Source organism: Nanorana parkeri, unplaced genomic scaffold (genome assembly GCF_000935625.1).
Source record: "Nanorana parkeri isolate BGI_ZX_2015 unplaced genomic scaffold, ASM93562v1 scaffold18, whole genome shotgun sequence".
NCBI classification, from domain to species: Eukaryota; Metazoa; Chordata; class Amphibia; order Anura; family Dicroglossidae; genus Nanorana; species Nanorana parkeri.
The window spans coordinates 750,900-775,567 of NW_017306286.1; the positions used below are offsets into that span (position 1 = coordinate 750,900).

Here is a 24,668-nt window from a genome sequence, read left to right on the forward strand (position 1 = left end):
GAAGGTCTCCAAAAGACACACAAACAGAAATAAAGACTGAACAGAGGTTCCTAAATGACCTTCTGTCAGAAGCCTAAGTCAAGTTTTGCCTGGAGTGGGAATTTAAATGAACCAAATATTTTGAAGTCAATGGAACAGAAGAGCTTTAGGGCTTGTTCACATCATGTCCAGACCAGAAGTTTGCTGCTGGACCAAAAAAACATCCCTATGGTATTTCTGGGCTGTTCACACCAGCGCAGTCCATTCCGGTCCAGACAATGGACTGGTCTGGAATGCACTGGAAACACATCAAAAACTAAACATTAGACCTCGCGGACTTCATGTGACAAATAAGACTGGCAGCACCTTCAGTGGATGTTTTGTTTTTTATCTGATAAGCAGTGTGCACTTTAGTTGTATCTACTGTGTAATAGTATGCAGAATAAATTATTTTAGTACCAGTCTCTCGTTTTCTGTTGCTGTAAATCGAAATGGTCCATTTTAGATTGACGATACATCTACCTAAGGACTGGACCCAACTCCATTGATTGGAAGACTCAACCGGCACCTAAAATGTGGTGATACCACAAGCATGCCCACACCCAAACACTTCTTAGAACTGCAGTTAAAAAAAAACGACATGATGTCACAGGAATAAAAAAAAAAAAAATACATGTATATTAAAAGGTGCATTTTGCACAAATCTGTACATACATGTGCACTGTGTGCTAAAAAAGCATAGCAGTAGTAAAACATAACAGAAAAGTAGTTGGTAAGCGCACAATGGATAGAAGGGCATCAGAACAGCAAATATTTTAATCCAGTTTTGTCACACACAAAACAACTTGAGAATTCTGCAGGGAAAACAAAAAAACAAATATGACAAGGAAAAAGTAATACATATAAAAATACCCATTTGGGGGGCTTGCTCCGCTCTGACCATCGCAACAATACGAGAGCAAAAAAACGTTCTGCAATAACAGGTGTAAAAACATATCCAAAACAGACCACTTTAGCTGCCTCTACATTGCCTTGCTTGCCTCAATATGAGGAAAACGAGGAAGCCTACAGTCTGTGCTACTAAAACATAAAAAGGAAAGTCAAATTGGAACTAGAAAAAAAAATCAAAAACCTGTAAAACAAAAAGTAAATCGCTCCTCACTATAGAGCCCAGATGGACACAATTTGCCAATTCTGAGTGTCTGTAATGCCACAAGTAACTGTAGTGACAGTTATGGGCGCACAGGGCACTGGTTCTTTCACATTTTCCCTATGATGCAAATTGGTCTCTTGCTTCCTAGTTACTTCTGAAGCAACAATCGGACAAAGTCTGCATTTGACAATTTCCGTGGCTCCCCTTCGCCTCCAGATGATGATGCCGACTGTGCTTGAGGGGTGCCATTTTCTGTTTTTGTGGCTGCTGGAGCATTCTGACGGTGTAAAGAACGGGGTAAAAGGGCCACTTGGGTTCTTCCTCTTCCTCTTCTATGAACAGAAAACAAAAACACAGTTATGGAACAATGTGTTTCTCTATTCTGTATCAATATCTGAAACCTGTTATGAGAGAACAATGTGGGCTGCCATTGATTACTGTCTGAAAATACTAGTTGCCTGGATATCATGATGACCCTCTGGCTTCAACGTCTTCCAAATATACTAAATCAGGAAAGCTAAAGGCCGTGAATGTGGATGCCCTTCCGGACATTTACCGGCCCTTAAACCCATTACCATGGAGGCCATCTTACTGCCAATGGTCTGCTGAAAATGTATTTCTTATAGGAGGGGGGCGAGCTTTTCTAATATTTGTAAAAGGAAAAAAAGGGCAGATCCAGACTTGCAACCTGAACTCTGGAAGTGGATGAGCTGAATTGCCATTAATATGGATTTTTAGACTTATCTATAATAACTGCTTTGGTATTTTGCAGACACTGGAAGAAAGAAATAAGGAAGCAGTCTGTCAGTTCTTACCAAGTGTTCTGTTGGAGATGCAAAGTATTAGAAAGAGTCAGCATGACACCCAGGCAACTGGAATTGGGTGCAGAATGAAAGATTCACATGTTGAAGAGGATCTCAATATAAAACTCAACATTCTCAACACCCTCTTAAGGCCCAATAGGGGGACTTTCTATTGAAATAAGTGGAGTCCGCCATGCACATGCCAACCAACCAACCACACTGGTTAATTGGGAAAACAGGAGAATTTCTGAAGAGGATTACTGGGGCCAAAATACCATAATCAGCACAGGGAAGAGGTTCCTTTAACCTCCCTGGCGGTATGATTATGTCAGGAATTTTGTACCAAAAGCGGTACATTGTTTTGCATGGAAATTTGGTGTTATTTGTTGTAATTCTATACTTACGCTCCATATGTTTGTTGTGGCATCATGGGCCTATTAAACTGTGCAGTTTCTAGGGCTTCAGTCTGTTTTCTCATAGGAGGATTGCTAATTGCCACGCTAATTGTGTGCTCCTTAATCCTGGTGCCATCAAGTTTAATCACAGCTTGTGAAGCCTGTGCCTCATTTTCATACTCCACATATGCAAGTCCCTTTAAATAAAAAGTAAAACAATTCAGCATTAAAAGCTTTGTAATACTAACAGATTACTAAATTATACACGTAAAAACAAATTAGAAGCTGCTTGCAGACAAACATTAAACTTCAGTAATGGCTTATCAACCTAAGCTTTAAACTAAAATACCGTGAAAGCACACCTGGCTGCCAAATAATACTTGGATTTGCAATCTATATTTCTATGTTAAGTTTACCATATACGTAAAGCAATTCAGTGTTACAAGCAGCCTAAAATAAGATCTAACCTTCTGTACTGAATACTCAAAGTTCAGCAACAGTGCTCCTTATTTACAAGTTTAAATGATTACAAAGATTCAACCCCTTCCCACCCACCATTTGTATATTAAAATGTTCTTCTAGTTAAATGTATTTCAGCCTGAGTGAGGACATGCATGTGCTGTCCCACTGTATTCTGATAATATGAGTAAGGCGGATGCCTTATTTCCTTTTTTCGTTGGAATGTATGTTAATACTGGTGTATAATAAAGAATTTAAAAAAAAAAAAAAAAAATGTTCTTCTAGTAAGTGCCCCATCCTGAGAGTAAATTTATTTGCGACTGCAGCACCCTTTTGGAGATTGCTCTAATCTATACAAGAATGTGCAGACCGCAGTGGGAAGGATAGAAGACTTAAACAGCAACCATTTCCAGGTCTATAGACGGCGGCCAGCAGAAGTGGTTAAAACAAGAACACTGCTGCTGCTGGAGCCGTGTTCTTGGTGTCATTTTTAACAGCCAGTGATGGCTGTTCATGTACAAGCAATCCGGCATCTATACAGCCGTCGGATCATTTGTACCATGCGGCGCCCTGCCCCCGCCAGCGGTTTTCCCAGGCTCCGCTATCCCCATGCAGCGCTCAGGACTGGCACGGCGGGTCTCCCCCCAACGGTCGGAGAGAGATTCAGCAGCTTCCAGCAACTGATCTCTCCTCCGATCACTGGACCCGGAAGTGATGTGTATTAGCCTGGGTTCACACCTAGGCGTATTGCAAAAGCGCGTCTGTCGCGCGTTTTTTTTACCGGATTCGCGGTAAAAAAGACGCGCGACCGTCGCGCGATTCCAAAGGCTACTTGGCTGTATTCCAATGGAAAACGCCCTACAAAACGGCCCAAAGTAGTGCCTGTACCTTTTCAGGCGTGGGCCGTTTTGTAGCGCGTTCGGGACGGGCGGAAATACTAGGGCCATTAATCACTGTTAGTTCTAAACTGATGAGCGGTAAAAGCGTTTAAAGTGTTCCCTATGGGAAATTTGGGGTATTTACGTTTTTTGCGGCTTCACGGGCAAACACAATGTTGAGGCTTGATATCTATTTACCCCGAAGTGACCCCGTCACCAAATAATTGGGTATTATATTATGTTTTTGCGCACTAAATTTTAATTTTGTTTATTTTAGCCTAAAAATACCGGTTTGATAAACATTTGCGCAAATACCGTGCGACATACAAAATTGCAAATAGCATTTTTTTAATTCTACGCGGCCTCTGCTTTCTGAAGCTGTTTTCTAGCCAAAAATGTATATTTTATCATGTGTGCAGAACTAGTAAGAAAATGCTCCGGACAGCAAGTGGTTTGTTTTCTTGTAATGCTGCAGCCCGTCAGGTAAACCATAGATGTGATCCAGGTTTCTTTAGAGCCACCAGACCACTTCTAAGTATGTGTGGGCAGGTGATCGGGTGCCAAAACATTAAAGTTTTCACTTATACAATTAAGTACATTTGTCTTTTTCAATTTATTATATCTGAAGCCTGTCAAGACTAGTTTACCGATCAGTCTACTAGACTACCAAATGCATTGTATCCAGTCTACAAAACAAGGTAATGTTCTCCTCCCCCTTTTTTTCCCCCAAGCAGATTTAAAAATATATATATATATATCAAGAACAGCAGGGAACAATACAAGATGCTGCTTATCTGCACATTATAAAGCCTCACCTTTGGCTTCCCTGAGCGATTGGTTACTAGACGGAGCTCTTTGATGGTGCCATGTTCTTTGAAGATTTCTTCCACTTCTTCCTTAGTGCATGCAAATGGCAACCCAGAGACAAATAACTTGTGTTTCTCCAGAGAGGTACTATACCTAAACACCTGAGAAAGTGAAATATATAGTTAACCAAGTCGTAGGGTACTGGATGTCAATTTATATTCTACTGAAGTCCCTTGTGTAGGAATTTCAGAAAGAAAGTTTCTGCTTAGTACTTGAGTGAAAAAGAAACATGGTAATATAACAAGACAACTGGAATGTTCAATGACTGGGGTAGATCTACTATTTAGAAAAGGAGTCCAAAATGGTAGAAAAAGAAATAAGATTATTATAAAAGAACTTCTAAATGAACAGAAGACTGGCCATTAGCTTGAAATGCTGGCAAGCTAGCCTGCATTCTGCTAATAAGTCCATGTTACATGCTTAACTAAAACAGTAGTTGTAACAGAAACCATCATCAGGGTTGGAGACAATAATGTGGAATCCCATCCAGCAGGAAACCTGCCGGCAGATTATTATTCATTAAGAGACACAGCAGCATTCAAGCATAAGTGGGTTTAAATCACCGCCTGCAGGAGGACGCTGGATGCAGTAAAACACCAATCTAAGGGGCAACACCACCACCAGCTAAACACTTTAGTCAGTAGCAAGGAGTACAAAAGTACAAACCAACTCTAAAGACACATGCCAAACACAACTAAGAGACCTGTGCCTCAGTAAACCCATAGGGGGAAAGTTTAAAGTTAGTGCAAACATTTTATTTTCCCTTTTGTTCAAGAGACAAAAGTAGAATTAAAGAAATGATGGGATATCCACAAGCAGTAACCATAAGGAGTGGACAACACACACCAAGAAAGGTGGTTTAAGTCAAAGGAAAGGGGCAAACAGATAAGGCATGCTTTGTCTTACAGTGCACAACCTAAAGTCTAGGCACAAACATATTTATTTAGGTATATTCCTCGATAACCACAAAGATCGGTCACCCTGAGAGAGAGAGGGAGAGAGCAGCTGTGACCGGTCTTTATTACACAAAGCTCCTGCACAGAGGCAAACTATTACACTGGATTAATGCACAGATCTAAAAGTAATACACAAAGTATACCAAGATTCAAGCAAGAAGAAAAATGGACCAACAGGTGGAGCAATGCAATGTGTCTGATGTCCATACAGATGTACAGAGCACTGTGGTTACACTACTGAGACACTGACGGACATCTGCTTTACTTGGCCTTCGAGCATCTCTAACTTTACACTGAATACTGAGATGCTATGGGAGACAACAGAACGCTCCAGCCTCAACTTAAGGGGAAAAGTTCACTTTTTGAAAAAAAATATGAAATGCACACTTCTTCACATATGGTTAGACTTTTCTCAGCAGAGGCATGATGGATAGAAGAGGGGTTATATGGGGCAGGCTTACAAGTTTTCTTTCCTCCTGTAGGTGGTAGTATAACCCAACTGTATATAAATTCATGTGTTACTAAATGGGCATGAAAGGAAAGCCTTTCAAAGACATAAAATAGGAGGGACATTTTCTATCTTGTATTAACAATGTAGATAATGCACTTTTACTTAGAATGGAGAGTGGGCTTAGCATGATGGAAAAGAATGTCCTCTGACCAAAATTCCACCCATTGTTTTTACAAGTTAATAAGATACTAGTGCATCAATCTTCCTAATTTTTTAAATAGAAACAAACACCACCTAAAGGATATGTCTGGGCAAAATAAAATAAACCTATGTTGTACATGGTTGCAGTACATGCACAGTTCCCACTGTTATCTCTCTTTAAAACCTGTTGATCCTGCCAATACAGTGAGCTCTTAACTTCTGTAGCCAGCTGCCTGCCCCTTCTGGGCTGGACTAAAGAACAAATCTTCCCTTCTCTCTTTTGGACTGGAATAAAGAACACCTCTAACTCTCTAAAACATAAGGGGGAGGTGTCCTATAGTCCAGAAGGGGAGAACTGAAGCACGGCTGAAAACATTATTTGGGATTTCAATGCATTACAGGTAATTAGGAGCTTAAAATCAGGAAGTATTTTTTATGTACTTGCAGGTTTTTTAACGAGACAAAACATCTGGAAGGGTGTATGTATGCATGTACTGAATATTTCTTTTGATTTATTATTTTGCCTAGACGTGCACTTTAAGTTTGAACAGATCAAGAACAGGTCAAGTACAGGTCATATACAAACCTTAAAGTCTGGCTGCTTGTTCTTGTCCACACATGGGGAAACAAACATTGGCCTCCCATTGATCTCCTGCCGATCTAGTTTCAGTGCATCTAGGGCATTTTTCTCATTTGTAAACTCAACGTAGCAATATCCACGGAAGGTGCCCTTGATGTTATAGACAACTCTGACATCAGTGATCTCCCCACAAGCAGAGAAGACTTTCCTAAGCTTCTTTTCTGGATCAGGCATATTAAAGGACAGATTGCTGACAAACACAGTTATATTGTCTTTGTTAGTATTGTGCAGAACCTTTGGCTGCTCCTTTGTGGTAGGGGGTTTGGGTCTGTCCATAGAGGTGGCCCTCCGGCCAAACAGTCCAACTTCGGTCTCCATCTCCTCGTTCTCATCGTCTTCCAGCTTGTCATCTCCTTTGTGTCTCTTGCTTGGCTGTTCTGCTGCAAAGTACAAACACAAAAACCTAACTGCACATGATTAACTTAAGCAGGGAAATTAGCCATAATACTACTGAACCTGTTTTTATTTGTCAGTGCAAATACTTTCCAATAAAACACCTCAAAAATACAACCTGTCACCTTTGGAACTACCATTAGAGTGCTGGAGGTTTCCAGGTTGAGAACCTCACCCTGTCGACTACCAATGATGGACAGGCTCAATAACCATTAGCGAGGCAAAGGAGGTTGTGGGAACAAAATATTGACAACGGAAAATAGCAAATCATAGAGAGCACAATAGAGTTTAGGAGCCCAATAGCTTTTAAGTCTATATTCTGCTTCAGAAAAATGCACACCACAGCGCTCAGCAGACTCCCAATGATATTCTTCAACAACAATCGTTTGCAGGCTGCCATCATCAAAAGGCCACTGGGAAATATTCCTCACAAAACATGCAAAACAAACAGACAGCACCTTGTCCTTGTGTAATACAGTTTATTAATCGATGAACATACAAGCTGATATAAAATACTACTCACATGGTAATCACTGAATGAGTGGTACAAGGCAAACCCCACACAAAGCTGCCTTGCTAGCTGAGGCGTTTTTGGGAATATACCCCCTTCCTCAGAAACGCCTAGCAAGGCAGCTTTGTGTGGGGTCTGCTTGTACCATTCATTCAGCGATTACTATGCGAGTAGTATTTTATACCAGCTTGTATGTTCATCGATTAATAAACTGTATTACACAAGGACAAGGCGCTGTCTGTTTTGCATCTATATTCTGCTTACTGGACAGTGAAAAAAATAGCTTGGTTGCATTGACTATGTCCTTTTCCAGAACCTAAAAAGAAGCCAAAAGGGCAGTGATCATTTTAGTTGTTTCATACATATTATTTTTTTTTTTTTTCTAACAAGAAATGGAGTCCCTTGGACTTAAGCTTGTCAATGGGAAAGCAAGGCATCTGTATTGGGTAGAAACGTGGATAATATGATTATTTACAGACAGGATGACGGCTTCAAAAGTAGACAGGAACAAGAAGCCCCCCCAAAAAGAAAATCAGTAGATATCTGGGCTAATGTGTCTGTAATTCAGTGATTACAGATGAAGATAAATGTAAATAACTGGTACTGCAGAACCTTATCATGTAGTAATCATTTTCAGTAGCTAGATAGTACTCATACCAAAAAGTGACCGCTTATCCAGGAACTACATGGAGAAAACTTACCTGCCTCCTCACCCCATTCTTCATCCTCTTCTTCTTCCTCCTCTGCTTTGCGTTTGTCTCCTGGTTTTGCCTTTTTCACCTTCTTTGCAGCCTTCTTCTCTGCTCTAGCCCGTTTCCTTTGTTCTACTTTTTCCTCTTCTTGCCTAGCTAGATTTGCTTCCTTCTCAGCAGCCTGTAAAGTAATAGAAAGGAGACCACATGTAGCTATAAATAAAAAATAATGGGCACACTACACTAAATAATGTAAATAAAGTGGCTTTTTCAAGGACGACCTGACCTTTGCACGCTGCCCACTGACTCGTGAAAGTCTACTTTCAGTTTTCTGAACAGCTGTATCCCAGTGCTCCAATGTCCCTGCGATGGAGAACAAAAACCATCTTTGATGTCGGACAATAAATGGAGGAGCATAAAACCTTTTTACTTGTTTGTCAGAGAAACATAACCAACCTTCTATTCTCTCCAGAGTGAGAAGAACCTCACACACGTGCTCAGGGTAATCTGAAGTGCACATGACAGCCCTATGCAAGGCTTTCCTGCAGTGCTGAATATCTCCATGAGCTCTGTAAAAACAACTGTGTGTTAAAGCATTCTAATACACCATGTGCTTTACATGCTACAAATCTACAGCCTTTATGTGCTGGAACTAGAAGGAAGAAGTATCAAAAATCTTCACAGAAGGTGAATACCATCTCACAATGTTATCCTCCAAATACAATGAAATACATCCTTTTTGTATAACTACCCCCTAAAAAAAACTTACACTCCCCCAGAGTTTTATACTCACCTGTCATTGCTCCTGTGTAATCCACACTAAGTGGCTCTCAGTCAGAGGCAAAATCGCTGCAAACTCTCCAGCCGGTCCCTCACTGCTTCTGTGCATACAGGGAATAATCCAATTAATTCCTATAGAGAGGCTGTAGATTGCTGGGATGCATAATAGGCTGACTCTCCTCAAAAACAAATGTTGCCAATGCACAGAAATAGTAAGGGACCAGCTGGAGAGTTTGCAGTGGTGGCTGTGCAGCAAAGTGGACATGTGAGTAAAAAACATGCAGGTGGAGCTCTACACAAAGAATGATTATACAGAAGTATAGTTCTTCAAAAAGAAAACTAAAAGATGCACACACTTTGATTAAACAGAAGAAACTTTGGACATAGAAAGGGTTAAATATCAGATGGGGTTAGTGCTCAAGTTTCCAAGAAAATGAGATGATGAACTGCTACCGCTAAAAATGCTAATACTTCCTAATACGTTGCAGATAGTTTATTCTTACCTCTCCAGGTTGTAGTACTCCAGCCACATATTGGCAAATTTAGAATTGCCTTTGGTCATGATGTTATCCCACAGCTCTCTGGCTTTTTGCATGTTCTTGCAGTGTCCAGCCTTAATGGGGTAGCAGAGAGAGTAAGTGATTTAAATATGGAATTTAAAAGCCAGACAGGCTTAGTAAAAAAAACAAAAACAAAAACTATTTAAGACCTCGACCCATAAAGCATGAATTCCATGAAACAGTCATAGATTTATTGCTTTTAAAAAATGAAAGTAAAATCGCTTGGTTTTAATTTTTTTTAATTCATCCCCACACAGATACCTCCTCATGTATTACTTGCCCCTCCCTTTTAGATTGTAAGCTCTCAGGGGCAGGGCCCTCCTTACCAACTTGTCTTGATTTGTATTGTAATGTCTTCCTTATATTGTAAAGCGCTGCTCAAACTGTTGGCGCTATATAAATACTATGTAATAATAATAATCATTTTGAAATTGATCTTTTATATCCGTGTTTTAGATTTAAGACAAAAGGATTCTCAAAGCACTATGGGTTATTGTCCCTGGTCTTACTTGTGTGTGTAGATTTCTCTGTAAAAAGCCTTTTACAGTAAATAGTAATGAGGCAAAGTAGAATCATGGAAAAGCAACCAATAACCACCAATTGCTGATTGGATAAAAGAATGCATAATATTCATATGTGATATTTCATATTTGCCCTACTCTAGTCCTTGCCAAAATAAACGCAATAAATAGGAACCCATTCTACATTTCCTGGAAACAGTAGAAAGCAATGTACCCCAAAAATAAATAGCTTTAAAAAGATTTCTACAACCAAGTACTAAACACAATCATGACATACACAGAGGGAAGTGCTAGATTTTCACATATTCAACTTCTCTCAAAAATGTTGCCGATTACAAGATCGAGAAATGCTAAAGTTCAGAAAAAAAAGTATTTCCGCTTTTGCAGTCAAACTCCACTATTTGTTTATTATGTTTTCTTATTCACACAGCGTACTAAAAATATATTTTTCAAAATATCTCTTACCTTTTAGTTGTCTCTGTAGTAGGGATGCATCGCTACCTATACTAGGATCAGTGCCGATAGAGTATTTGAGCGATACCTACCTCGATTCCTGGAATTTCCGGTCAGAGGGAGATTACCTCTGACCGGCAGTTCCATGAGGGAACAGCTTCCTGACTGGCTGGATGCTGATTGATGCCAGCGGAAGTACTGGTATCGGTACTCGGTATTGGCGAGTCCTGAAAGAAGAAATATCTCGCTACTCGAACTCAATACCCGAAAACCGGTATCTGTACATCCCTTCACTGTAGTGCAGACCTTTGGACAGATTGCAGGCTTCTCTGTACAATTTCAAAAGGAAACTCTAGCTGTCCACATAGAAAACACTAGGAACACAGAGCTTTTGCTCATTACCATTCAATGCATCTAGATTCCCACACAAAAGGGAAATTATCAAAACTGGAGTAGACAGAATCTGGAGCAGAATCCAATAAGATTCTTTCTCTACAATTTGTTCAGTAAGCTTTGAAAATGAAAGGTAAAAGCGGATTAGTTGCCATGCACAAGCTGCTCCAGATTTTGTCTGCTCCAGTGTTGTAAAAATCTAGTTTACAACTAACGAGATCTGTCAGCACAGGGTTAAATCATCATAAACATTAAACTCCGTAATTTTTAAAACTTTTTTTCCCCCTTTTTTAAAAATGTTATTTTATTTAAACTAGGGGGCACTAAAGGGTTATGTTTTTATTTACAGGGGCTTTTATACTTAGTATCTCTTAGTAGAATACAGTATTCTGTTGAGATACTTTGTATCAATTTGTAAACACACTAGCTGGCTCCAGCTTCACACAACAGTCAGCTGGTTCCGGCTCTATGACTGTCACAGCTCTGCGATCTCGCTGTGATCACATAACTGAGGGTCTGCCTCCGACCCCGAGGGACCCATCAATAGCAGTAACTCAATGAGCTGCTGGTCCCTAAACGGACCAGTGCTCATTGTACCGCATGACGGGATTATTCTGTCATCAGTCGTTAACGAACTGAACGACCGTGATAGGATAATCCCCTCATCAGTCGGGAAGCAGTTAAGCTTGCCTAATGAAGGGGGCAATAGGATTTTTGTGCTCACTGTAAAACCCTTTTTATTGAAGTCCTTTGAGAGCCACAGGAAATCTTAAACCGACTCATGCAACCACATGGCAGCAACGCAACACTCAATGTAAGAGGGAACATTGAGTGTTGCTTTGAGTTCCATGTGGCTCTTGTAAGGGGGAGGAGTATTGGGGAGATACTTCCCCAAAACTGGATGGTGGGAAAGAGCATATGATACTCCACCCAGTGAATGACATCAGTGATCAGTTACATGGTGTGAACCCGTTTTGAGGCAAACAAACTGCGGGAACAGGGAATAAGCATGCCCAGCAACCTACACAAACGAGGCAGCTCCTGATGCTCAGAGCGATCAGCCCACTCACCAAATGAGTATTTAGAGACACAGGGAAAGCGTGGAGAAAAGATGTCCATCTTCCCAGCATACTAGAAACAAAACTGAGGCATGCGGATGATAGGAGGAGTTATCCTGGGCTGGCCTATAGTTTTTTTGTTTACCAGTGTACAATCATTCTGCAGGCAGCAGTAAAACCCCCCAAAGGTTTAAGACTTTCTGTGTGACTCAAATGGACGAGAAAGAAATGCCTTGTGAAAAAAGTATTAACAAAATGATATACATGCTTACCTCTACCCTGGCCCAGATTTGCATTATACTGCAAGTTGGATCTCCACTTTCCCCAAATCCTGTGAGAGTATAAATAGTTACAAATTCACAAAATGACAATTACCCAATGTAAACTCACATCTCAATTATACATAATTATGTATAACTTTTTAATAGTATTACACATTGCTTAAAAATGTAATGCATTACAGGAACATAATTAAGACACGTATTTTACAAGTTAAGTGACAACATAATAAGTGCTTGATCAGTACAAAACACATTACTATATACATGCAAGTAAATACTTATTACGTTAAAATAAGCATATATGGTTCACTAAATATAGTTTTACATCAATTGGGCAAGACAAAGAGTAAAGCTAGTAAAAATTGTACAGATCAGGCCACCTCCCCAAACGGACCTAAATGTCCCTGACTCTCGTCGTATACACAAGCCCATCAAAATGCAGCTCTCCTATACATGTACTTTACTTACTTTCTTCAACTTCTTGTTTAAGGTAGTCAAGTGCGCGAGCAAATGCAGCTCTAAGCTCTTCTAGCTCTTTACTGGAATCTGGAAAAATAAGTTATGAGAAGCATGTAACTCTACTGTAACATGTGATAATATTGCCTGACAGAAAATGTTAGTTGACCAGCTTTAGCTAGAAATCTGGAAGTTGGCTTAACACCTATGCACTGTGTTCACACGCAGCTGACATAAGGGATACTGAGCTAAAATGCCTTTTATTTAGCCCTTAGCGTGTGCACAAACATCTGTGTGCTAATCCCGATTGGGGCCACAACAAACAAATTATCAAAATGACTAAGAATGGTGAAACCACAATGTTACACAGATGCTCCCCTTGTTTCTAAAGCATTTACACGTTTACACTGACCTTACACCCAAACCCAAGAGCAAAAATGTAATATATTGAAGCCTGTCAGTTCTTAGATGGGGTGATTGCATTAGTTTTCATTTTTCGGACCAAATACACTTTTGCAAGTACAGAAATAACTGAATTTTTCTACTTAACGTAAAATCCGCTTGTTGGAGTTAATTAAGGGACACCGGATCAGTAGTAAATCATGGACAGCTGAGTTATGCTGCCACCTAAGAGAAATTTGGACACTGGCAAACTAAAAGAGAAGCCAGTCAGGTAAAACTCCTACTACTCCCATCATGCTTCAGTTTTGTAGATAAGCAATATTAGTAGTAGATTTTAAAACACATTTGACATACTTGTGTCCCTTAATGAATTCTAAGAACCAGATTTCACAGGGAAGTGCAACATTCCGGTTTTCTTATTCATTAAAGAACACAGGATAAGAAGTTAATCAGAGGCAAATGGGACACCCAAAAGCAGTTCAACTGACGAATGGGCAACAGCAACAAAAACTCACTTAACTGTGTAAAAACTGGGGGATGCCTGCAGCACAAAGAGCTGCCTGAAAAGCTTTATGTGTAAAGCATCAGCTTGTAGCCAATGGACCCCCATGCATCTGATATGCTTTCTGACGGAGTCCGTAAAGGTCAACAGACATCTACTTTGGAAAATGCAAATTCATTGCAAAGAACTTGTCTGCAGGTTGGTTATATTTTGAAGCCCAGGACTCGTGGTTGAACTGGGTCTTAGTTCTGGCTTTGGCATAAGACGAAAAAAACAATTATTTTTGGTTTCAGAGATAAAAAGCTTTTCCAATTTGAGGCCTAGGCTCCTTTTGCTGAGGAAAATGAGATGAACAATATCAATTCATTTGTCAACACAACTATGTTATGCCGCAGGCTCCCAGCTGTCTCTCTGACCTCCACCCCCCTGGTGATATCAACTGTGCATGAACCCACACACACTTCTTCTTGCGCGGCCGTTCGGGAAGCTGGATTTTAGCCGGGAGTGAGTGGCGCATACACAGGTAAGCTTTTAGCTCTTTGACAACTTTTTTGAAGTGTTTTTGCATATATCTACTGCTTGCTAGCAGTAGATATATGTAAAAAAAACAAAACAAGGTATGAAATTGCAGAACCCGCTGCGGGACAGATCACTTGTTAATGAAACCCTCCTCTAATGGATACTCCCTTCCAATACCATCTCTATGCCGATGACACTCAAATCTTTCTTTCTACTCCACAACTCTCCCCCTCTGTGTCCTCTCATGTCACTAATCTACTATCCGACATATCCGTCTGGATGTCGCAACACTTCTTAAAACTCAATCTCTCAAAAACTGAGCTCTTGATATTTCCTCCCCCCGTGCACCTTCCCCCAACTTTTCCTTTGAGATTGTTAACACAACTATCCACCCCTCCTCCAATGCCAGGGTCCTAGGTGTCATCCTTGACTCGGACCTCACCTTTCTTCCCCACATCCAATCACTATCCAAATCCTGCCGCCTTCACCTTCGTAACATCTCCAAAATACGCCCCTTCCTCACCGAGGAAACCGCAAAACTACTCATCCACTCGCTCCTCATTGGCTGACCTCTACACAGGCTATCCCCCCTTCAGTCTATCATGAATGCAGCTGCTAGACTCATCCACCTAAGCAACCGCTCAGTGTCCGCAACCCCCCTCTGTCAATCCCTGCACTGGCTTCCACTCGCCCAAAGGATAAAAATTCAAAACATTAACAAATCAGTTACAAAGCCGTCCACAACTCTGCCCCCGGCTATATCTCAAACCTGGTCTCAAAGTATCACCCTAACCGTCGGCTCCGCTCATCCCAAGACCTCCTGCTTTCCAGCTCCCTTGTCAACTCCTCCCATGCTCGCCTCCAGGACTTCTCTAGAGTCTCTCCCATCCTCTGGAATTCTTTACCCCAACCTGTCCGTCTATCTCCCACCTTGACTGCCTTTAGGCGATCCCTAAAGACTCATCTCTTCAGGGAAGCCTATCCCACCTCAACCTAAACGCTCGACCTTCACGTTCTCAAACAATTCATCCCCACACAGCTACCTCCTCATGTATCACTTCCCCCTCCATTTTAGATTGTAAGCCCTCAGGGGCAGGGCCCTCCTTACCATCTTGTCTTGATTTGTATTGTGATTGTAATGTCTTCCTTATATTGTAAAGAGCTGTGCAAACTGTTGGCGCTATATAAATCCTGAATAATAATAATAATAATAATAATACTGTTCAGAAAAACGTTTGAAGGGAGAACACCTTATCAGGAACAATGCAGTCTTCATACAGGATAGGTTGAAGTAAGATGTGTACTGGAAAGGTTTTGACAGTCTAAGGACCTTTTAGGTCATAAGACTGTCGCCCAGAAAGTTTTGAGTGCGGGCTGTTGTATCTGTGAACATGTGTGAACCGTATCAATTAGATGCTATATGGTACAAACCCATCTAGAAAGGATTTGTGAAACTCATCCCCCAGCCTATCCACAGCAGAAGGCTCAGAGGCTGTGGCATTAAATGTCCAATAAAGACTTAAGAGGGGATGGCATAAAAAGGTACGCTTACAGCCCCTGCTTTCCAAGTCATTTATCGTGGTAGTGATTTTGGTCATAAAATCTAGCATAGCTGCAAAAAACATCTCTCTGGATGAGGCATAAGAGGGGGCCACACCTGAAGGAGCTAAGGGAGCCTCTGAAGAGAGTGTAGATTTTTAACAGGGGACAGGCTGTCGTCAGGTCCCTAAGGAGTGGCACTGCAAGCTGTCCCAGAGCAGTTACTGGATTGATAGCTGAAGAGGCCCATGTGACTGCTTCCTTTGTGTTCGAGATCCAACATGTTGCATCCTGACAGAAATCCAGTATTCTTCAGACTTCCTGTGGCCTGAACTGCAATCTCAAACAGTGTTATCAGCTTTCCAACCATCTTCTGTTAACTACACAACCCTTCCTGCTCCTTCATAGATACAGTGCAGTAAGTGAGTTAGATGTGTGTTACTGTAAGGAGCATGGGGGTAACAATAGAAGGAAACTAATGCAGCCACAACTTTTATATATTACATTTTTGGTTTTGGATGTAGATACTCTTGAAGCATTATAAAATGTTACATATATGCCACTTAAAGCAGAAGTTTGAGCAAAAGTTCTTAACCTTTGCAGTGGGTCTACCCCTACACTGCAAGGGTTAAGTGCTTGTCTAGGTGCTAAAAAAAAAAAAAAGAAGTTACACTTACTCGATCCTCGGAGTCGGCTTGCTCTTAGACAGGTCCTTGGAGCCTTTCTCCCTCTCTGATGCAGTGGTCTAAGGATCCTTAAGTCACCACGTCTTGTACAGTGTATAGGACATGAGGACATTGAGGGACATACCATCGTTGCAGGGGAGGAGAAGGCTGGCAGGACTGCCTGCAACTCAAAGAACCACCTGAAGGGACTTATGCCCGAAGCTGGCATCAGCTGAGGCCTAAATAGCCACCTGGTAACACTTGGAGAACATTTGAACAGAAGACCTCAGGTGGCAGCCTGACAAATCAGGGAAACAGAAACCTGATGCCAAAGAGGCCAAGAGGCACTCTTGATCTAGTGCAGTGTGCCAGGACATTGTGGCCTGAGCCACTGATAAATAATGGAATGAGAAGCTGGTTCATCAGGAATAACAAAGAGTGAGTCTTTCTGAAGTAGTGGTGGCAATATAAACTGTCACAGCCCTAACTACATCCAGGCAATGGCGGGAGGTCTCTTTGTATTGAACTGGGGCCGGACAGAGGGACAAAAGAACGGTGTCCTGGTTGGGGTGAGAGTCCTAAGCTACCTTGTGTAGGAAGAATGTCTGGGCCTTAACACCACCATTTCCTTGTGCAAGACCAGAAAGTTTTTTATAGGATAAGGCCATCAGCTCAGAATGAATGCGCCGAGAAGGGGCAGAGAGCTAAACTCAAGCTTGTAGCGCCTGGAAACCACCTCCTGAACCCAAGCATCAGCGATACAAGCTGTCCAAGTGTTTGCAAAGGCTAACAGATGCCCCTCCCACTTTGGAAATGGAGGCGCACCCTAAAGCTGAAGATTTATCTGAGGGTCTTGGGGACTTGGAATTCCAAGGTTTGCAGGAGGAAGTAGCCATAAGACGTGATTTTGGGCTTAGGGCTTGTTCACACCAATTGCGGTGCGTTCCAGAGCGGTAGCTGCTGGAACGCACCACAATCACTTACAAAACTTCCCCCTGCGTTCTGCGGCGGGGCGGTGCATTGAAGTCAATGGCACCGCAGCCGCACACCCCGCATTGCGATCAAAAGCGTGGCAAAACATTGCCTGCTTTCCGTTCCACTGCAAACGCAAAAAATGATGCATGCTCTACCGCTCTGGAACGCAATGCAATTGGTCTGAACAAGCCCTTGAGTTTGGGGTCATGAAGGAATGAAAAGTATCTTTCTGGACCTTCGTCTAGCAGCAAGTCTTCCCAGGGAGAGCATTTGGCTCCTTCTGCAAAGGAAGTACTCTTGCCACTGGTGTAGTCTTTGATGAGTGGATTCAGACCAGTCCCACAGGTTGCAATGCAGGACCTGGCACTGTCTCCGGTTACTGCCAACAGCTGCCCTACTAAAATCAGGTGAAGTACCCACCATGATGTGCTCATATTTTGACTATCTTCATATCTTTTTTGTGGCCTGGGTTCAGCCTTACAAAAAATGCAGGTCTTTGAGCATGTTAGCATGCCGAAATTTTTTTCAAAAGTAAGCATTCTCCCATGGAGTGTGTCAGCGAACTATACAAAGGCACCCCAATAAGTAGTGGCAGGGCAAGGAGCATGACCCAACTCCAAAAGTAGGGGAACCCAATGTGTTCAAAACTTGCAGATTGCGATCTCTGCTCTTACACTTCATTTGCACACTTAAATCCATCCCCAGAGCAAAAATTCTGAATACGGACAAGGCATATGCTCACAGTTTCTTCACACCAAACAGATTTTTTTATAGGAACATGGCATAGGTTATAGAGCAAAAGAACCACATAAATTTAAATAAATTTCAGTTGTTGAAATGTTGAAAACAAATTCATGGATGACGATGGAGGCATCTCATTTTTATATATGAGATATAAGAATAATTTAATACTGTAACAGTCAGAACTTCAGGACATTCAAACAGGAGCTGTGGTCAGATTCAGCAGTTACCTTTTGTGAAGTCTACTCTTCTTCGGAGATAGTCCAGGTATGACTGCCAAATCTCCACATAATCTGCGGCTTGGATGAATCCAGCATTAAGAGCCTTTTCAAACGTTTCTAAGGGAAAAAACAAAACACTGAGGTCTGTAACTCCTTTAGAGTGGTTAAATGTCTCTTTCGAAATTCTACAGCTTGCATGATCACTCACTTTTGGTGGATTGCCTGTTCTCAGATTCACAGCTCTGCCATACTCATTCAATTCCCTAATGAATGCAATAAAGCATATCTAAACTCAAGTAGAAACGCTATTTTTGCCCTTCTCTACAATGGATGTAAGTTTTTAGATGTGGTAACTGCATCATTATCTTTTGCAGGATATTTTCCCTTTACTATACTTACCTAAAACTTAATACCTGCCACAATAAACACTACCTGTCATTAAAAAGACAGAAAATAGAAATTACAAATGGGTTTATTAAAAATAAGCTAATCATAAAAAGGATCTAAGTTTCTCAACAGCTTTTTTCCACTGCTACCCAATTCAGAAATTAATTAGGCTCAATATATTGCTGCAGTGTTTGAAAATGCTTTCTACTTAAAGGGAACACATATAGCTGTTAAAGTAGAACTATGGCTTCCAATTAAATAAAAAATGTGCTGCAACACGAGAAAACTATGGCCAAACATTTTTTGGGTTTAGTTCTATTTTGGGTCACAGGAAGAAATGTACTAATGTCCTTCTGTGACACAAAACTCAGTATATAGCGGATATGCAGACAACAGAGCAGCACTGTAGCCGGGAAAGATTCCGACAATATTGTCGGGATCTACCCCACTGGCTGATTGACAGCTGTCTCTGCTCTGCCTCTCTAGAGCCAGAGCAAGCTGTGCCCGCCTCCTTCCCTGTCTGTCCCTCCAGTGAGCACTGGAGGAACAGAGAGGGGAGGTGAGAATCCCTGCAGGGAGAGGTGACTGATAGTCATAGAAGGCCATGGACTGAGCGATCAGCGGTTTGTGAACGTTCAGTTCTTGATCAATAGAGCCAGCGTGTGACAACTGCAGTGTCACACACCGGCTATAACTATAAGGCTGAGTGTATTCCACTCTCCCCATAGTGATCCCTAAATTGTAAGTGCATCTGCATTTACAGCTTTCTCTTCCCTGTAAGTCCCACCTGTTGTAAATACCAAAATACCTGTTGTATCCACCACTGAAGTCCTAATGCAGCTTCCGGTGATGGTGTGCCAACAATGCAGAGCAGAGTTGCACGCTCATGCAGGAGCATGGCTATCAACACTGTCACTGCTCATTCATAAGCCTCTAGCTTGTCAATCATCACCTGGTCCCACCTAGTCCTGTCCACTGCTTTCTTAATTGGAAAAACTGTGCTGCTAAAACCCTTCCACTGTGAGTTGCAGTGTCTGGGAAAGCAAGCACCAGAGATGCAAATGAGAGAGAATATGGCTCAATGAAGGAAGGTGAAAGTTTTTAAATTTACTTTATGAAGCTGGTACATCACAAAGTAACTAGATTTGGTACTTGTTTAGACTGCCATACAAAAGCTTTTAGGTGTACTTTAACTGCCACAGTTTAGAATCCCATTAAGACCCATGTCGCACTTGTTCTTGCGATGCTAATGACAACTTGCCACTGACAGGCAAGTAGAGAGGGCAGAAAAGCTCACCTGTTTCCATAACATCACCTGTTTGCCAGCAGGGAAGAATTTGTAAAGGTTTTAAGATAGGGAGGATAGCCCTGCCACCTCTAGTAATCCTGTGGACGCAGTGGATCACAAGTGTGTCATAGGCTTAAAGCGTAATTCCATTTTGCAGCCAATCACCTATTTTAGGTATGCTGTGTGAATAGGAACATATAGTGGGGTTTGCCAAAATTGGAACTACACTGGAAGCGGCAATAATTATAGAGGATAAGCATGCTGCAGAAGCATCATACCCAGTCGCTTGCATGTCATTGGGCTACCAACTTTCCAAGGGTCAGGAAATAATAGCCCTAAATACTGCAGGGGTGCTTTAGATGTGCTGAAATAACATTAGCCCTGATAGTTTTTATGTAAAAAGACTGCCCAATAAAAATGTATTCTCCATGTTTGTGAACTGCAAAAAGAAAAAAAACACACACATATTGACATGTTATGTTACTGCTTACAACGTTGTTTACTTAGAGGTAGCAGACCAGGACTTACCAGCTATAGTGTTGTGATCTACACAATGTCGCTCCATGGCGAGAATACAACTCTTCCAAAGGCCAAATGTCCATGGACAATTTCGGGAAGCCCGGTCATGAGCAGAAAGAACCAGTTCCTTCACTTTAAGCTGTCTGTCCTGCAGGTGGATGTAGTAATGGGAAAGTATTTACTTTTCTAGAACTAAATGTACACTATTCAAAAGCCAGCACTGTAGACGGTAAATGAACAAATCTCTGAAAATTAAAACAAGTTTTACTTGAATTTTAATATGTTAAATTCCCCAATGTGTAAACTTTGGGAAGATCAACAGATTTGCAGATGTCACCTAATAGAATTGATAATAAATATTTTAGAATATTTATCCTTTCATTAGGACAAACAAGATCAGTACATCCCAATCTCCATATAAAAATCAAGAATGTCAATTTAAAGTCAAATTAAAATGGATACGGCAGGTTTCGGACACAGTTGTCTTTAGTCAGAAGTTTGTGTCACATTTAATTGAACGTTAAAAACACACATTTCATTATGCCATATGTGCTTCTGTTCTGTAGATACGGAGATGGCCATTCCAGTACACTTGCATAAATCTATTAAACTGGGTGGGAGGGTACATAACAGTAGATCCGCACCAAAATTGCAAATATGTAAATTCAAAGTCAAAGATTAAAGTGATGGAGTACAATCTCAATACAAATTAGTAAACTAAACGTGAGATTGTAGTCCATCACAGGAGTAAGCTTGGAGCAGTGACTACTTTACAACACACACAGGGACCATGGGGAACAAAAGTAGCCACCCTCCAGAAGGAAGGACAGTGTCAGCACCAATTCAGAGATGATTTGGGGAGCTACAGTCGAGGGATACACAAATAAGATACATTATTGTAAATAGTTATGGTACCTGAATGCATTTTTAAGATTTAACTCCTGAGCTTTGTGTCATTTAAAGATTAAATCCACAAAGCCTAAAAAATATTCTTGGGGATGCCATATTCATTGAAAAAGACTGCTTAAAATCTGACAAACTGCAGGAATGGGAGGGAGCTGGGAACTTAGTAGTCTAAGTGAATACTTTGTAACAGTTGCAATGAAGAGATATTACATTTTTTGGCAGCTGTGGAAAATCATAGCTGACTAAATGAAGATAAAAATATGGCTTCTATAGAAAATGTTAAATATATTAACATAACTGGACATTTCAGTTAGGTGTAAAAGACTACAAGACATGGCAAAGTTGCCTCCCCTCTATAATGCACTGGGGTCAGCATTATCTGCCCATTATAAACCATTCAACCAGATACTCACAAGGTACTGAGTGTATTTTGCCCAAAGATCTGGGACCAAACAATTCTCAGCCAAGGCACGTTCGAAAATAAGCTGGATGCGAGCTGGATCGCCTTCCTTCATTTCAAAGTCAATGTAAGCTTGGTATTCTGCTAACTTCGGAGTTTCAGCAGCCAGCTAGAACACAAGATGGAAAACATGAGTTGATTACCTGATAACTCTGTTTCCAGGAATCTTCCAGGACAGCCATCGAGATATAGGCTCCGCCTGCCTGCAACAGGAAACACATCAACCACATTAAATAAATAGACTCCTCCTTCCATCCCAAACATCCGTACCAGACTCCAGGCTGGTTTGTAGCTTATTCAGCCACACCCCCAAAGTCCTGGCCACACAAGTAATAGCATTATAATCATTAAGGCCTGAAACAAACAACAAAGAACAAAGCTTGGAGAGTGGCTTGCTGCAGGCTGTGCGTGTCTATGGATGCAAGCAGCTAGGTGCGGGCACAGCCATGAACACGCACACACAGGTGTCTCCTCAGCAGCCAGCTAGCTGATAAGACACCCACACATTGGGGCAGGTGTCTAGCAGTTCAGGGATTAATAAAAAATAAGGAAATAAAGTTTAAAAAAAAAAAAAAAAAGGTTATTACAGTCCCTCTGGCACACTTAATTATAAAAAAGAAAAAAAAAGTTAATATTTAATATCACTTTAAAGAAATCTGAAAAGTGTAAATGATTCTCACCAATGCCTCTTCATATGGCTTATACTTCTCTACTTGTTGTAAGGCCTTCTTGTAATTGTGTACAACAGAATCAGCAATGGGTTCCTCTGACCAGTCCACATACTCTCCATATGTTGATTCCATCTCTGTTGAGCATGCAGCAGATATGTCATCATTTGGAATTAAAAGAAAGAATATTACAACACATACACTTACTAAAACTCAGTAATTTGCTTATTTGGAAAGAAAACTACTTTATACAAGGAAAGGTAGCAAAATCAATTAATTCTATATATTTGTGCACATTTGTTCCTAAAATATGTTTACCTAAAGATGAGCGCCTGTGCTGGTAAACTTGCACTAATCAGACATACAGGAAACCTTGATCTTGCAACGGGCAATCTGTGCAGAAACCATGGCACTGGAACGGGTTTCTGCATCAGGCTATATGTGCAGAAACCATGGCACTGGAACGGGTTTCTGCATCAGGCTATATGTGGAGAATTTATAGCACTGGAACAGGTTTCTGCATCAGGCTATATGTGGAGAAATCATGGCACTGGAACAGGTTTCTGCATCAGGCTGTATGTGGAGAAATCATGGCACTGGAACGGGTTTCTGCATCAGGCTGTATGTGCAGAAGCCATGGCACTGGAACAGGTTTATGCATCAGGCTATATGTGGAGAAACCATGGCACTGGAACAGGTTTCTGCATCAGGCTGTATGTGCAGAAACCATAGCACTGGAACAGGTTTATGCATCAGGCTATATGTGGAGAAACCATGGCACTGGAACGAGTTTATGCATCAGGCTATATGTGGAGAAACCATGGCACTGGAACGGGTTTATGCATCAGGCTATCTCTGCAGAAATCATGGAACAGGGTATTTTACTGTAATAACAGACAATAAGAATTGGCCTTACCTAGGAGTGGCACACCCAACTGCCGTTTAAACAATGTGTGGATTCTTTCAAGTTGCTCAGTTAGCATTTTCTGCTGTTCTGATGAAGGGACGGCACCCGGCATTGGCTAGTTAAACAAAAATATCTGATCAGTTAAGTGTTTGCATTTTTACAGAAACTAAACCAAAAATTAACTAGTCTTAAAGGAATTTGTTGGATACAAATAATCAAATATAATGTTTGTATAATCTCAATATACTTTCACATTACATGTGATTTTAAACCCAGTTCACACAGAACACACAGATCATTTCAGAATCTCATTACCTGGATGGTGCCCAGAATTGCATTCTCAAATTCTCTGAAAGCATCCCATATTGCGGATCCTTTGGTCATATGAAGTCCAACAGCTGTCAAAGCCCTCTCAAAGATTGAGCGCACTTTGGCAATGCCTCCTTCATCACCCATTCCACCAATGGAGTACTGAGCATATTCAAGCCAAATTTCAGGACCTAAAGCAATGCAAACAGACCAGACAAACAATAAAAAAGCAATAACTTCCAATATGCAAAGGCAGCAACCAATTAAGATTTCTGCTCACAAAAGGCAGATTACTAAAACAATTCTTACTGCTTGCCATAAGTTACATCAATCCATATATTGATTTTGGCCTATTAAAATAAACCCCAATGCTTTCCTCTGCTAATTTTTCATGTCATTTATGATAAATTATGACAGGTAAATATCTAGAGACACTTTCGGCATTGCACATATAGAGGCGGGCTAGAGTCCTAAGTTCTAAAACCCAGGTAGTTCACATGCTCGAAAAGCAGAGCACAAACTATTCATGCCCCATCAAGTAAAAATGATCAGGCAGAGTAGTTCTGTATAGGTTACATATAATATAATAACAGCCACAAAACAATAAGAGAGTCAAAGTATATGAGCCAATTTACAATGACAATTCTCTAACAAGCCAACATATTTGATGACTTCCAAAAGGGGACTCCCTTCATCAGGGCTTTAAACGTACAGACAAAAAGGATTCCTGACCCATACAGACTCGTACTTCTAATGCCGCTTTCAAGGGGGCTTGAACTA

The 24,668-nt window shown here is 41.1% G+C and overlaps 1 protein-coding gene across 3 annotated transcripts in view; it reads right to left on the bottom strand.

Annotated features, from left to right (window-relative positions):
- Positions 1-874: 874 nt before the first annotated feature.
- SART3 (squamous cell carcinoma antigen recognized by T-cells 3) overlaps positions 875-24,668 on the bottom strand; it is a 28,883-nt gene continuing 5,089 nt past the window's right edge. The window contains exons 4-19 of one of the 3 annotated variants that reach the window (XM_018560914.1): positions 23,895-24,079; positions 23,589-23,643; positions 22,685-22,809; positions 21,958-22,113; positions 20,648-20,786; positions 18,454-18,561; positions 12,893-12,970; positions 12,416-12,474; positions 9,662-9,771; positions 8,835-8,947; positions 8,665-8,741; positions 8,388-8,559; positions 6,729-7,162; positions 4,483-4,635; positions 2,340-2,527; positions 875-1,464 (exon numbers count right to left, since the gene is read on the bottom strand). In XM_018560914.1, the coding sequence (XP_018416416.1) occupies positions 1,281-1,464; positions 2,340-2,527; positions 4,483-4,635; positions 6,729-7,162; positions 8,388-8,559; positions 8,665-8,741; positions 8,835-8,947; positions 9,662-9,771; positions 12,416-12,474; positions 12,893-12,970; positions 18,454-18,561; positions 20,648-20,786; positions 21,958-22,113; positions 22,685-22,809; positions 23,589-23,643; positions 23,895-24,079 (2,336 nt within the window). In that variant the 3' untranslated portion in view covers positions 875-1,280. Of the gene's footprint in view, positions 1,465-2,339; positions 2,528-4,482; positions 4,636-6,728; positions 7,163-8,387; positions 8,560-8,664; positions 8,742-8,834; positions 8,948-9,661; positions 9,772-12,415; positions 12,475-12,892; positions 12,971-18,453; positions 18,562-20,647; positions 20,787-21,957; positions 22,114-22,684; positions 22,810-23,588; positions 23,695-23,894; positions 24,080-24,668 lie in introns of all 3 variants that reach the window. The other 2 variants (XM_018560908.1, XM_018560900.1) reach the window with 2 other exon arrangements.